The following is a 16,184-nucleotide window of genomic DNA, read 5'->3' as shown; positions in this document are numbered from 1 at the left end:
GGATAATTTGTGGGGTTGATTTTTTTTATTGGGTTAAATAACTAGTCTATTGTACACATTGTTAAGATTCATTTCTCGTTGTCTTTTTAGCAAAATTCATTGATATATTGATGACATTAATTTATATAAAATTTGTAGAGTTAACTTGTGGTTGACTTTGTTAAAATAATATTCGTTAAAATATTAAATGTTTGAATTATTTATCTTATTATATATTATAAAATATATTTGGTCAATAAATTAATTAATATATTAATTAATAAAAAATAAATAAAATTTGACAAATTATATGTGTAATTTATATTAAAAAAAATTATTGTAAAATAAAGGTTATGTTTTTATAACTATGAATAAAAAATATTACAAAATTAAGTTATATTCGATAATAAAATTTTGTGGTAAAAAAAATTGTATTCTTACAAAAAATATTTTAAAAATAAAAAATTATTACTACTTTTATAATAAATTTTGTTTTTATACAATATTTGTGATTGGTAGCCATCAACTAGTCATCAATGATGATTTGATGGTGTGAGATTGGTATGAGATTTCATCCAATGGCTCACCTTTCTCTGCTAGTTACATGCTGGCCAAAATTCAATAAAACTGCTGGCCCCTAGATTTTTCCTTATAACAATTTATACGCTTAACAACTCATACGGAAGACTAATAATAAGCAAACATAAAACCGTAATGACTATATATATTATGGTGGAGCGAAGTGCAAGGAGAACCAAGCACAACCTGGGAAGAAACCAATGGCAAGTATTCACCCCAAAAGGTGTATAAAAGGGAAGGGGCAAGGCACTAACCAAATCAGAAGAAGAAAAAGCAATCATCTATCTCTTTGCTTCTTCCCACTATCTATTAGGCAAGGAAGGAGATACTCACAAAAGGGTTGATCTTTCCTTGCCTGCAAGAGAATAATAAATATATAAGAGGGAAAAAACCACCAAAAGGCAGAAATATATATCTATTTAGAAATGGCTCGTGCGGCTATTTCAGTGGTGATGCTTTGCCTCTTTGCAGCAACTGTGATTGCTGAAGATCCATATGTCTACTACACATGGAATGTCTCTTATGGCACCATTTCTCCATTCGGTGCTCCAAAACAAGCTATCCTCATCAACGACCAATTCCCTGGCCCTGAAATCAACTGCTCCAGCAACAACAACATCGTTGTCAATGTCTTCAACAACCTCGACGAGCCACTCCTCTTCACCTGGCACGGAATCCAACACAGGAAGAACTCATGGCAAGAAGGTACCCCAGGTACCATGTGCCCCATCCTTCCTGGCACCAACTTCACCTACAAGTTCCAGGTCAAGGACCAAATTGGTACCTACTTCTACTACCCAAGCCTTGGCCTCCACAGAACCGCTGGTGGTATTGGTGGTCTCAGAATCTTCAGCAGGTTGTTGATCCCAGTTCCGTACCCAGATCCCGAGGCTGAGCACTGGTTCCTCATTGGTGACTACTACGCCAAGAGCCACACGGCCTTGAAGCAGATCCTTGACAATGGCGGCTCCCTCGGAATGCCTAATGGTGTCCTTATCAACGGTGAAAATGTCAAACATTTGCATGGAGACAACAAACCACAATTCACAATGAAGCCTGGAAAGACCTACAAATTGAGAATCTGCAACGTTGGTAGCAAAGACTCATTGAACTTCAGAATCCAAGGTCATCCCATGACACTTGTTGAGACTGAAGGCTCACACACCGTCCAGAACGCCTACGAGTCTCTCGACGTCCACGTCGGACAGTGCTTCACCGTTCTCATCACCGCCAACCAGGAGCCAAGGGAATACGCCGTTATTGCCTCAACTCGCTTCACTCCTTACATCCTTGAGGGAAAAGCCATCATTAGCTACGAAGGAGCCAAGAAACACGCTTCATTGTTCCTTCCACTTGCTCCCATCACCTGGTTCTGGTCTCTCAACCAGTTCAGGACATTCAGGTGGAACCTTACCGCTAGCGCTGCCAGGCCTAACCCTCAGGGATCTTACCACTACGGTCAGATCAACATCACTCGCACTATCAAGATCGTTAACTCTGTTGCCAGGGATGATAGTGGCAAGCTCAGGTATGCCATCAATGGCGTTTCCCATGTTGATCCCGAGACTCCACTCAAGCTCGCTCAGTACTACGGTGTTGCTGACAAGGTCTTCCAGTACAACCTCATCAGCGACAGCCCCGATGAATACATCAACAAGATCACCGTCGCCCCTAATGTCCTCAACGCCACCTTCAGGGATTTCGTTGAGATCGTCTTTGAGAACCCCACCGTGTCCGTCCAGTCCTACAACCTTGACGGTTACTCATTCTTCCTTGTCGGGTAAGTATCACTCAATCGGCTAATAATACATGTATTTTATATACAAATACATCAAATTCAGATTTCCTGACGAATAAATTACATATTTCTTGTGTAGCATGGAGGAAGGAAGGTGGAGCCCAGACAAGAGGGAGAGCTACAATCTTCTTGATGCTGTGAGCAGGCACACCGTGCAAGTGTTCCCTAACTCATGGTCCGCCATTTTGTTGACATTCGACAACGCCGGAATGTGGAACTTGAGGTCTGAGAATGCCGAAAACCGCTACTTGGGACAACAGATGTACGTTAGCGTTTTGTCACCAGAAAAGTCCTTGAGGGATGAGTACAACCTTCCCCTCACCCAGCAAGTCTGCGGTATCGTAAAGGATATGCCAGTTCCAGCTCCAGTTTATCACTAAGCTATTATTTCTTACCATTACATTATACTAGGTGTACACTAAATTTTAGTGTACAAAATAAAATTTTTTGTATTTCTTTATTGTGCCAAAAAAAACTCTATTTGAATGAAATTTTAGTTGAAAATTCAACAAGTTCATGTGAATTTTTTAATATTGCACTGACAATGAAAATATTTAGACAGTATATGCATTTGAACATAATTTTTAAAGAGTTTTAGTAATTTTTAGAATTATCTATTAATTCAATATCCAAAAAATTCTGTCGTGCGCGAAAAAAATCTCTAAAAAATATTATCTGTAACATTCTAATATTTTAAAACTAGGTTTAACTCTTGTTTAAATTATATTTGTTGTTGATATTTAAAATTAATAAAAGTTTTTTTTTAAAGTAACTTTTATATAAAATAATATATAATAGTCGATAACTAGTTTTTATTAGAATCGTTGCATATTAGTTGAAAAATTGATAAAATTAATTTGTAGTTAAATTTGTGGAACTAACTTTGATATTTTTTATTTTAAAATAATATTCGCTAAAATATAAAATGTCTGAATTAGTTATATATATTATAAAATATTGATTTAGCTAATAAATTAATTAATATATCAATTAATCAAAAATAAATAAAATTTGACAAATTTATATATATATATAATCCGTATTAAAAAAATTTGTTGCAAAATAAACGTTATTTTTATAACTAAAAGAATAAAAAATATTGTAAAATTACGTTATATTTTGTGATAAATTTCATGACATAATAAATTATATTATTATAAAAAAATATTTTACAACCAAAAAATTATTATAAATTTGTAATAAATTTTAGTTTTTATATTAATAAATATTATTGCATCGTAATAATTTTATTTTTTTTATTATAATCACTTTTTGTATCGTCGTATACCGTAATTACTCCGTAATAATCTTAATTTTGTTATAAAATTGTCTTCGAGTGTATTAGAGTTACAAACTGTTACTTTAGAAGCGTGATATCATTCTTTTTGGTCTAAGCCCTTCTTCAGCTGTGAAAATTTTTCATTGCTTCATAGAAATTGCCAAAAGAAGTATCCATGGAGAGTTGGAGACATCAGAACCTATAACAGTTATTATAATAAAATAACCATTAAAAGGCTGCTATCCTGACATCAAATGCTTAGCTAAAATACCCTCAATAGTCAATATCATTGTCTACATAAATTTTCATCAATCTTGCCAATAACTTCCCAGCGTTCATACGATATTGACCTGTATTTCTTGCGTCAAAATTACATCTTCATCCATATAATTACTAGCATCATTTATATTTTAGTCCATTGTATGTCTTTGATCTCACTTAGATAGCTTTGGCTTGTAGAGTGTGAAATTAAAATTTGAGGATTGAAATTTATTATGTTTGGTAGTCAAGTATTATATTTAATAATTAAAAAATTTTAGTTTTGTAATACAAAATTTAGTTCTTTTAGTAAAAATATAAAAATAGAGAACTGAAATATTTTGAAACATAAACTAAAACTTTAATAATACTATAATTCAGTATTATGTTTAGTGGTCAAAGATTAAAATTAAAATTTCAATCTTGTGATACAAAATTTCAATTCTTTTAATAGCTTCAAAAAATGCAAACATAGAGGACTAAAATTTTTTAAGACGAAAACTAAAACTTTAATAATATCAGTATACGTTTTAGTGTACTGTATGAGATAATACATAAATATTAGGGGTGGACGAGTGGCAAACAGACTAGTCCGTCCTATTCCGTCCCGTTCTGCCAAAAGCCCTCCCTACGGCCCGCCTAATAAGGCGGTCCCAAATTTTTACCTCGTCCCACCTAATGGCGGATCGTCAGGCCAAGCCCGCCAATTTTTATGTTTTTTATTTTTTTAAACCATTAAATATTAAAAAATATATAATTTTTCAAATATTTCAATTAACTTATAATTTCTAAAAACAAAAAAAATTATAATTTTTAAATTCACAAATATTAAAATTTTTATAATTCTAAATATCTAATAAATATAAATATTAACCAAGTTTTTGGAAGCAAAATAATAGAATGGAGGGCCTGCTAGGTAAGTCTGCTCCGTCCCGCCGAAACCTGTCAAAATTTATGGGTTAGGCAGTGTTAGTTAGGCACACTTTTTTATTATGGCGGTATCAAATTTCTAAATTGACCTGCCTTTGGCTAATTGCACGGGCCGACTCAGCAGATTTTGGCCCGTTTGCCATCCCTAACAAAAAATAATTGAAGTTTTTGTTTAAAGAAAATTAATCAGAAAATATATATAATAATTACCATTCTAAATATTTTACGAAGTTATAATTAAAATAAAAATTTGACGATTTTTAATGTTAAAAATATAAAAAATAATTAGTATTTATCTTAACTAATTTGAGTTAGTTGAGTGGTTATTTCATTCCTCTGCTTAAATAAGTATTAAAGATTCGAATCCCACGTTGTGTATGTAGCAATTTATTGGCTAGCGACAGACCCTTAATAAATGGAGCTTCAATTTGTGGTGGATTAATTATCTTGACGATTTGAGTGGTTATTTCATTCCTCTTCTTCTCCATTTGTACAGAAGGAGATCCTTGAGTTTTAAACACAAGGTAGTCCTCATTCACTTGAAGGACCAACTCTCCTCTGTCAATATCAATCACAGCTTTTGCTGTGGCTAGGAAGGTCTGCCAAGGATGATGGATTCATCCTTATTCTTCCCAGTGTCCAGGATTATGAAGTCAGCAGGGATGTAAAGGCCTTCAACCTTCATTAAGACATCCTCTACAAGTCCATAAGCCTATTTCCTTAAATTGTCTGCCATCTTCAGTGAGATTCTTGCAGCTTGTACCTCGAAGATACCTAGTTTCTCCATTACAGAGAGTGGCATGAGGTTTACACTTGACCCTAGGTCACACAGAGCCTTCTCAAAGGTCATGGTGCCAATGGTGCAAGGTATTAAGAATCTTTTGAGATCTGGTTTCTTTTGAGGTATCTTTAGCTGAGCCAAGGTATTTAGTTCATTAATGAACAATGGAGGTTCATCCTCCCACATCTCATTGCCAAATAACTTAGCATTCAGCTTCATGATTGCTCCAAGGTACTTAGCAACTTGCTCTTCAGTAATATCTTCATCCTCTTCAGAGGAAGAATACTCATTAGAGCTCATGAATGGCAAAAGTAGGTTCAATGAAATCTCTATGGTCTCTGTATGAGTCTCAAATTCCTTTGGTTCCTCAGAGGGGAACTCCCTAGTGGTCAGTGGACGTCCCATGAGGTCTTCCTCACTGGGGATCACTACCTTTCCCTCCTCCACAGGTTCGGCCATGTTGGACGTGGTTATGGCCTTGCACTCTCTCTTGGAATTTTCTTCTATATTGCTTGGGAGAGTGCTAGGAGGAGTTTCTGTAACTCTCTTAATCAGCTAACCCACTTGTGCCTCCAAATTTCTAATGGAGGATCTTGTTTCATTTATGAAACTTAGTGTGGTCTTAGATAGATCAGAGACTATGGTTGCTAAGCTAGAGCGATTCTGCTCAGAGTTCTCTATTTGTTGCTGAGAAGATGATGGAAAAGGCTTGCTATTGCTAAACCTATTTCTTCCACCATTATTGTTGTTGAAGCCTTGTTGAGGCTTCGGTTAATCCTTCCATGAGAAATTTGGGTGATTTCTCCATGAAGAATTGTAGGTGTTTCCATAGAGTTCTCCCATGTAATTCGCCTCTTCCATTGCAAGATTCTCAGGGTCATAAGCTTCTCCTTTAGAGGAGGCTTCTTTAGCACTGCCAGATGCAGCTTGTAATCTAGTCAAATTCTGAGAAATTATATTGACATGTTGAGCCAATATTTTGTTCTGAGCCAATATGGCATTTAGAGTATCAATCTCAAGAATTCCTTTCTTCTGAGTTGTCCCATTATTCACATGATTTCTTTCAGAAGTGTACATAAACTGGTTATTTGCAACCATTTCAATGAGTTTCTGAGCTTCTGCAGGCATTTTCTTCAGATAAATAGATCCACCTGCAAAATGGTCCAATGACATCTTGGATAACTTAGACAGACCATCATAGAAGATACCTATAATGCTCCATTCTGAAAGCATGTCAGAAGGACACCTTCTGATCAATTGCTTGTATCTTTCCCAAGCTTCATAGAGGGATTCACCTTCCTTCTGTTTGAAGGTTTGAACTTCCACTCTAAGCTTACTCATCTTTTGAAGTGGAAAGAATTTAGCTAAGAAGGCATTGACCAGCTTTTTCCAAGAGTTCAGGCTATCTCTAGGTTGTGAGTTCAACCATATACTAGCTCTGTCTCTTACAGCAAAGAGGAAAAGCATAAGTCTGTAGACCTCAGGATCAACTCCATTGGTCTTAACAGTGTCACAGATTTACAAAAATTCAGCCAAGAACTAATGAGGATCTTCCAATGGAAGTCCATGAAACTTGCAATTCTGTTGCATGAGAGAAACTAATTGAGGCTTAAGCTCAAAGTTGTTTGCTCCAATGGCAGGAATAGAGATGCTTCTCCCATGGAAGTTGGGAGTATGTGCAGTAAAGTCACCAAGCACCTTCCTTGCATTATTGGCATTGTTGTTATTTTCGGCTGCCATGTCTTCTTCTTTTTCAAAAATTTCTGTCAGGTCCTCTCCAGAGAGTTGTGCTTTAGCTTCTCTTAGCTTCCTCTTCAGAGTCCTTTTAGGTTCCGGATCAGCTTTAACAAGAATACCTTTATCTTTGTTCCTACTCATATGAAAGAGAAGAAAACAAAGAAAGTATGGAATTATCTATGTCACATATAGAGATTCCTTGATATGTCAGAGGAAAAGAAGAATAGAAGGATGAGGTAGAGAATTCAAACTTATTAAGAGGGAGAGAGTCTGAATTGCTAATAGAGGAGAAGTGTTAGTCTTTAAATAGAAAGAGATGAGTGAGGGAGTTTCGAAAATTAAAAAGATTTTTGAAAAAGTGGTTAGTGATTTTTGAAAAAGATAAGAAATAGTGATTAGTTGAAAAAGATTTAAAAATAATTTTAAAAAGATAAGAAGTTAGAGAAAGAAAGTTTGAAATCAAATTAAAAGAGATATGATTGAAAAAATTTGATTTTAAAAAGATATGATTTTGAAAAGATGTGATTGAAAAGATATGATTGAAGAAAATTTGATTTTTAAAAAGATATGATTGAAAAGATATGGTTGAAAAAGATTTGATTTTTAAAATTGATGACTTGACTAACAAAAAATTAAAAGATATGATTCTAAAATTCAAATATGGAACCTTTCTTAATAAGAAAGTAACAAACTTGAAATTTTTGAATCACAACATGAATTGTTAGCAAGGATTTTTGAAAAAAATTAAAAAATGAAAAAGATTTGATTTTGAAAAAGATATGATTGATATGAGAAGATATGAAAAAGATAAGATTTTGAAAAATCAGTTTTAAAACTTGAAAAATTGAAAAAGATATGATTTGAAAACAAAATTTCCTCCTTGGTGCTATCCTGGCGTTAAACGCCCAGAATGGTATCCATTCTGGCGTTTAACGCCCACTTGTCTACCTTTTGGGCGTTAAACGCCCAGCCAGGTACCCTGGCTGGCGTTTAAACGCTAGAATTCCTTCTTCACTAGGCGTTTTGAACGCCCAGCTTTTTCTCTGTGATTCATCTGCTGTATGTTCTGGATCTTCAATTCTCTGTATTATTGACTTGAAAAGACATAATTTTGAAATTTTTTTTGCATTTTTAATGATGAGAAAGGAAAACAACAAAATGAAACTAATCATGAAAAACTAAGATCAAATAAACAATGCATGCAAGAACACTTTGAATGTCAAGATGAACATCAAGAACGTATTTTTTTGAAAATTTTTAAGAAAAGAAAGACATGCAAGACACTAAACTTAGAAATTTTCATACTAGAGACACTAATAAATTCAGAATGCGCATGAGAAACAACAAGAGACACCAAATAAGAGAATTTAAAGATCAGACAAAGAAAATCATCAAGAACAACTTGAAGATCATGAGGAACACCATGCATAAGTTTTCAAAAATTTGCAAGAAAAAAGAAAACATGCAATTGACACCAAACTTAAAAATTGACACTAGACTCAAACAAGAAGCACAAAATATTTTTGATTTTATGATTTTTTTGTATTTTTTCGAAAATTATTTTTGGAAAAGAAAAATAAGAAACTAAAAATTTTTAATAAGAATTCCAGGAATCATGCAATGTTAGTCTAAATCTTCAGTCTAAAAAGATTAGACATGGTCAGCCAAGCTTCAGTAAGACATTGCATACAATAGCCAAATTGATGGGAATCAACTAGCTCCTGTGATGATAAAAGCATCATCTGAAACTCTAGCATTCATTCTTAAAAATTCTAAAGAAGAAAATAAAAAGAAAAATACCTAATCTAAGCAACAAGATGAACCGTCAGTTGTCTAAACTCGAACAATCCCCAGCAACGGCGCCAAAAACTTGGTACACAAAATCGTGATACAAAACTTCGTGCAGCTGACCAGCAAGTGCACTGGGTCGTCCAAGTAATACCTTACGTGAGTAAGGGTCGATCCCACGGAGATTGTCGGCTTGAAGCAAGCTATGGTCATCTTGTAAATCTCAGTCAGGCAGATTAAAATGGATGTGGGGTTTTGATAATTGAAAAATGAAATAGAACAGAAAATAGGATAGAAATACTTATGCAATCCATTGGTGGGAATTCCAGATAAGCGTATGAAGATGCTTTGTTCCCTCTGAGCCTCTGCTTTCCTATTGCCTTCATCCAATCATTCATACTCCTTTCCATGGAAAGTTGTATGTAGGTGGATCACCATTGTCAATGGCTACCATCCATCCTCTTAGTGAAAATGGTTCTCTACAGTTTCCCGCATGGCTAATCATCTGTCGGTTCTCGATCATGTCGAAATAAGATCCATTGATCATTTTGCACACTGTCGCTACGCCCAACACTCGTGAGTTTGAAGCTTGTCACAGTCATCCTATTCCAAATCCTACTCGGAATACCACAGATAAGGTTTAGACTTTCCGGATCTCAAGAATGCTGCCCATGTGATTCTAGCTTATACCACGAAGACTCTGATTGCACAGAATCGAAGCTCTATTGTAAGGAGAGGCAACCATGCATCGTGAACCAGGAGGCCAAGAGATACACGCTCAAGCTCTCGCAGATAGAACGGAGGTGGTTGTCAGGCACGCGTTCATAAGGGAGGATAATGATGAGTATCACGGATCATCACATTCACCAGGTTGAAGTACGAGTGAATATCTTAGAACAAGAATAAGCTTGAATTGAATAGAAAACAGTAGTAATTGCATTGATTCATGAGGAACATCAGAGCTCCACACCTTAATCTATGGTGTGTAGAAACTCCACCGTTAAAAATATATAAGAGCAAGGTCTAGGTCTGGCCGAGTGGCCATGCCTCCCAAATAACATGAAACAATAGAAAGGGTTCAAAGACCTGATCCCAAGATCAAAGATGATCAAAAGAATGAAAATACAATAGTAAAAGTAACCTAGGGTTTACAGAAATAAGTAAATGGTACAGAAATCCACTTCTGGGGCCCACTTGGTGTGTGCTTGGGCTTAGCATTGAAGCTTTCACGTGCATAGGCTTCTCTTGGAGTTAAACTCTAGCTCTGGTGCCAGTTTGGGCGTTTAACTCTAGCTTTTATGCCAGTTTGGGCGTTTTACTCTAGAATTTTTATGCTGACTTGGAATGCCAATTTGGGCCATCAAATCTCAGGCAAAGTATAAACTATTATATGTTGCTGGAAAACCCAAGATGTCTACTTTCCAACGCAATTGAAAATGCACAAATTGGGCTTCTAAAGCTCTAGAAAATCTATTTAAAGTGCAGGGAGGTCAGAATCTAACAACATCTGCAGTCCTTTTTCAACCTCTAAATAAGATTTTTGCTCAGGTCCCTCAATTTCAGCCAGAAAATACCTGAAATCACAGAAAAACACACAAACTCATAGTAAAGCCCAAAAATGAGTTTTCATAAAAAATAAAAATTATATACTAAAAACTAACTAAATCATACTAAAAACTACCTAAAAACAATGTCAAAAAGCGTATAAATTATCCGCTCATCACAAGCCCATGATGATGTTAAACTACAAGGGAGAGGAAAAGCAATTCTCTTCTGAGGAAATCTCCTCCATGGTTCTCATGAAGATGAAGGAGATTGTAGAAGATTACCTAGGCTCCACCATCAAGAATGCCATGGTCACTGTCCCTGCTTACTTCAATGACTCCCAACGTCAAGCTACAAAAGATGCCGACATCATCTCTGGCCTCAATGTCATGCATATCATCAATGAGCCTACTGCTACCGCCATTGCTTATGGCCTCGACAAGAAAGCTGAAAGCAGCGGCGAGAAGAATGTTTTAATCTAGTGTTGTAGTGGGTTCAGATTAAAGAGTGGTGTGGTAGTGGTGATGACTGATGATGCAGGGGATTACTGGTGAGGATGGGGAGAATTTTTTTGTTTAAGGGTAAAATTGTCCAAAAAAGGTTATTTATGGACAAAAGGATGATTTTATAACGTTTTATAACGTTGAGGATGATTTTAATAACAAAAAAAGGTCGGAGACGAATTTCATTTTCACCCCAAACTTTAGGGACGAAAAAATACTTAACCCTATTTTTTATTATTATTTAAGAAGTTATTCATAATTATTTTATTATGTAACTTACTTAATTATAACTTTTATTATTGCTTCTCTACCAAAAAAATCAGTTTATACTATTTATATATTTTTTAATACTAATAAATAAATAGATATTTTTACTTTTATATGTATTGAAAAGCAGGACCCATGCAATGCAACCTATGAATGTGAATGTAACTACATGCTAAAATGATTCTACCTACTTGGTGAAAAAGTAAATAAATCTTTCAAGAATAAATATGAACTGGATTTCACTAATTCAAATAACAAAATACAATATAAATAACTTGCAAGAAGAAGATAGCTCATAAAAGTTGGAAACATAGAATTAAGCACTGGACCCTTATTAGTAGTGTATATCATTCTAACTCTCAAGTGTCTAGGGTCAATTCTCTCAATTCTCTACTAATCTTTCTTTCTATAGCTTGCTCTTCATCTAACAATCAACGAAAATTTAATGCACCAATACACAAATCAAGAGGTCTTCTAAGGGTTGTAATGGGATTAGGGTCAAGGTAGGATTGTATTTGGCCAAGTGGACTAAAATCTGAATCCTTAATTAACATAAACTTTTCACCTAACTCAAGACAATCCATTTAATTAAAATACAAAATCTAACTTCCCATCAACTGTGTTTACTACATATTTATGCATTCTAAGTTTTGAGTACAGCTCATATGCATTGGTTTCACTAATTTATTTTGGGGCATTTTGTCCCCTTTTATTACTTGCTTTTCTTTTTTTTAATGCATATGATTAAGGTTTTGAATGCATAAACATGTTCTTAACATTTTTCATATTTTCACACAAAGTCTAACATACTCAATTCTCAAACCAAACGTTTCCAAACCCACTTTTCCCCACACTTAATTCATGAGCATTCTCACTAGTCTAAGCTAATCAAGGATTCAAATTAGGGACATTATTGTTTTTCGCTTAGAGTTAGTGATGAGCTAAAGTAAAGAACAAGGGGTAAAATAGGCTCAACATGGGTTTGCAAAGGATAATAAAAGGTAAGGGCATAAGGGTATGTAAGCTCAGTGAAACAAGGCCTCAATCATATAAGTGCATGCATACATCAAATAGTGGAAATATAGAATTAAGCAAGACAAAGATCACAATTTTAGAGAGAGAAATACACACCAAAAATAAAATATTGGTTGATAAAATACAACCAATCAAATAGGCTCAAAATCTCACTGGTTTTATGTGTTCGAGCTCTAAACTATATTCCAAAATAATATTTCTTCAAACAAGTTTTTCAAAAAGTTTTATTCAAATTAGTGAAATACTATAAAAATTTCTTGAAAAAGAAAATATTACTTTAACCAAGTGGTAAAATATGCACAAAAAATAAACATGCAATTAAACATGCAAATGCAACAATGAAAAACAAAAATTGGTGTTGAGAAGGGACTAACTAACCCATGGAGATCGGTATCCACCTCCCCGCACTTAAAGATTGCACCATCCTCGGTGCATGCTGAGATGTACAGGTGGGCGGGTGCTGTGGTTCCTCAGCCGATGCTCGTTGTAGAGTCTTTCTCTTTACTCTTCCCGGTGGCCAGCCTAAAAAAGGGAGAAGAGAAAGGGACATGAAGTCAAAGGGATAGAGCAAAGAAGAGGGCGGTACGAGTGATAATCATGCCAAGTAAGGAAAATAGTGAATGAAAGATATGGTCGCGATTCCATGTGATCAGTTCATCAATGGAAATATAGCAAGGCATGGGGAGTATTGGATGCAAGATGTTTATTAGCATGCCGGCAAGGGCATGAGTAGCATAGATCAAACATCAAAAGTTTTAATGTATTGTTAGTCGTGAGAAACTAACAATAACGTTTGTATTAACAATTATATTTAATTAATAAAATAGTAAAGGGAATTTGTAAAAAGCAAGCATTGAATAATAGAATAGAATAATGTAGAAAAGTGCATGATGCCATACGGGCTTTTTCACAAACATAAAGCATGCATATTAAATAAGGTATGAAAAGTATTAAATTGAACATGAAAGCACCCTTTAAAAAATTATATATAATTGTCAAATAATCCACAAAATATAGAAAAAACAATGACCCAAATAAAATTCCAACACCAATGAAAATAAGGCAATGAATGAAAGTATGCAGTTAAGTAAAAGAAAATGAAAGATAAGAAGAATGAGAAGGGAAAGAAGGGAAGAAGAAGTAAGTAAGAAAAGAGGGAGGAAAAATGAGGGCTGGGAAAGAAAAGATAAGATATTTGGCAAATTAGGATAATCTGTGCGGCCCAAGCGATGCAGACGCGTGGGGCATGCGGTCGTGTGACTTGTGCTTATACAGATTGAGGCGGTCGCGTCGGTCACGCGGTCGCGTGACCCGTTTTATGCCACAAAAACCCTCGCGCTCGCACAACTCTCTGTTCAGAATCATTAATTGCCAAAAATTGGGTGACGCGATCGCGTGGGGCACGCGGTCGTGTGAGTGGCCATTATGAGGATATGACGCGGTCGCGTCGGTCACGCGGCCGCATGGGAAGAATTGTGCATTTAGCACCAATCCAACACCACTCTAGCACAACTTTCGGTCGTGCACCTTTTCTACGTCGAATTCCAGGGCACGCGACTGCGTGAGTGACGCGGTCGCGTGGGAGGCCAGTATTCCCACTCGACGCGGACGCGTGGGTCAATTTGTGCAAAAGGCACGCCTCCAGCCACGCTTGCAGTATGCAGAATGCAATGCTTAATATGAATGCTATGCAAGTATGCATGATTCCAGGTTCAATCAAAACTCGAAAACAAGCAAAACAAACTAAAATGGAAACTGAGAAAGGAACGTTCATACCATGGTGGGTTGTCTCCCACCTAGCACTTTTAGTTAAAGTCCTTAAGTTGGACATTTGAGGAGCTCCCTGTTATGGCGGCTTGTGCTTGAACTCATCCAGAAATCTCCACCAATGTTTGGAGTTCCAGTAGCCTCCGGGGTCCCATACTAGGCGCAGAAAGCCTTCAAGTAAGTTAAAGCAAGTGACAAGGCCCCAAGAGTGTTGATTTCTAGATTGAATTCCGGGGGTCCCAAATCTTGCTTTTGCACCCGTCTTCTTGTTGAGTAATATTGTTCCAGCCGGGTGGCAAACAGTCTGAATTCTCACTGAAGCAGCCAGACAACTTCCTAGACCCATTCAGTTGAGCTCTACACCAACCTTTGCATTTAAATGTTGAGCACACAACCATGTTGAACCTTGCAGGATAAATCTTATCACTGACCATCTTCTTCTTACTCTTAATGCCACAAAGAGCTCTAAGTTGACCATCCATCTCCAGTAGCCCGTATTCAAGTGGAATTAGAAAGCTAAAGGGTATGAATTTTACCCACTTGAATGTTGTGAAGGATGATGGCAACTTAGGGGGAGGTGTTTTTAATGAACGTGCAAGCTCCACTCTCTTGTGCTCTTCTTTGACATCTTCCACCTCTTTGTAAGCCTTTTCCATTCCAGCCATGTCCTGGTCAAAGTCTTCCATGTCTTCCTCATCACTTGAGTCATAATTAGGAGGTTGAGAAAAGTTGACCTCTGCATCATCTTCCTATTCACTTGGGAAAGATTCTTCTGTCTCAAAGAATTCACTTGCGGATGCAAGTTCATCACTAGGAGGACTTGACTGGTGATCATCATCATCAAGGAAACATGTGTCTTGGGTAATTCCGTCTAGTTCTTCATAAGATATCTGCATTGGAGGCTGTGCAACATCCTCTTTAGCATCAATTGTAACATTCTTGACGGAGTTCTTCACAACTCTGGATTCAGGTGGCGGTTCGGCATCTCCTAAATCTTCTACCAACTCTTCTTCTTCTGCAATGACAGCGCCCTCTACTTGTTCCAGTATAAAGTCATGCTCTATGCTGTCCACTGGAGTTTCTAGTGTCTTCTTCGTGCTGCGTTCTTCATTAAATTCTCCACATGAAGCCTTGGGAGTCTGTCGAGTGTCTGAACGTCTGGAAGATAACTGATTTATTGCTTGCTCCAGTTGATGAAGGGTTGCATTGAACTGGTTTACTGATTCCTTGAAGCGAACCTGTGATTCTTGGCTTGATGGATATGGACATGGTGCATAAGGGAGTGGAAGTTCTTGGGAGTAATTAGATTGGCGTTGGGGTGGATAAGGATCCTATGGTAGTGAATGGTGAAAAGAAGCTTGTGAGTGTGGTGGTTCGAAATTATGTCGAGAGAATGGTCTCTGAGCACAGGGTGGGACTTGTTGGTAGCTACTAGGCGGTCCACCAAATCTTTCAATTGGGTATGAATTGTAGAATGGTCGTTGTCCATGATATCTTGGAGGGTGTTGTTGCCTAAAGGGTTGATTAGATCCTCTTGGCTCCATCCATCCTTGATTGGTCTGACCGTGATGCATATTCCTTCTGTGGTTTCTATTTCCTTCAACAAAGTTAGAACCAAACTCAAAGCGAGAGGGGTGAGAATTCATAGTAGTTATCAGAAATAAGGGGAAGAAAGGAGAAACAAATAAACAAGTAAAAGAAAAAAAAATTTTGAAAAATATTTACAATAACCAATAATAAGGCACATGTTTGCAATTCCCCGGCAACGGCACCATTTTGACGTTAGGATTTTTGCTAGTAAAGAATTTATAAAAATAGTCGCATTGTAGATATAGCTTCTAAACTAACAGAAATCCCTTCGTACAAAAGTTTTGGTTGTCACAAGTAACAAACCCCTAAATAAATTGATAACCGAAGTATTTAAATCTCGGGTCGTCT

At 36.3% G+C, this 16,184-nt stretch overlaps 1 protein-coding gene and 1 non-coding gene across 2 annotated transcripts; both read left to right on the top strand.

Moving 5' to 3' along the window:
- The first annotated feature begins 983 nt into the window (after window positions 1-983).
- On the top strand, window positions 984-2,736 carry LOC107483946 (L-ascorbate oxidase homolog). The gene is made up of 2 exons (XM_016104561.3): window positions 984-2,338; window positions 2,436-2,736. The coding sequence occupies exons 1-2, from the start codon at window positions 984-986 to the stop codon at window positions 2,734-2,736; spliced, it is 1,656 nt and encodes a 551-aa protein (XP_015960047.1).
- A 4,095-nt stretch (window positions 2,737-6,831) lies between these two features.
- LOC127747058 (small nucleolar RNA R71) lies at window positions 6,832-6,939 on the top strand. Its single transcript, XR_008008862.1, has one exon. It is a non-coding gene; the product is annotated as a small nucleolar RNA R71 (small nucleolar RNA).
- The last annotated feature ends 9,245 nt before the right edge of the window (window positions 6,940-16,184 follow it).

This window comes from Arachis duranensis, chromosome 4, assembly GCF_000817695.3.
Source record: "Arachis duranensis cultivar V14167 chromosome 4, aradu.V14167.gnm2.J7QH, whole genome shotgun sequence".
Lineage (NCBI taxonomy): Eukaryota > Viridiplantae > Streptophyta > Magnoliopsida > Fabales > Fabaceae > Arachis > Arachis duranensis.
This window is presented reverse-complemented; position numbering and strand designations above follow the sequence as displayed.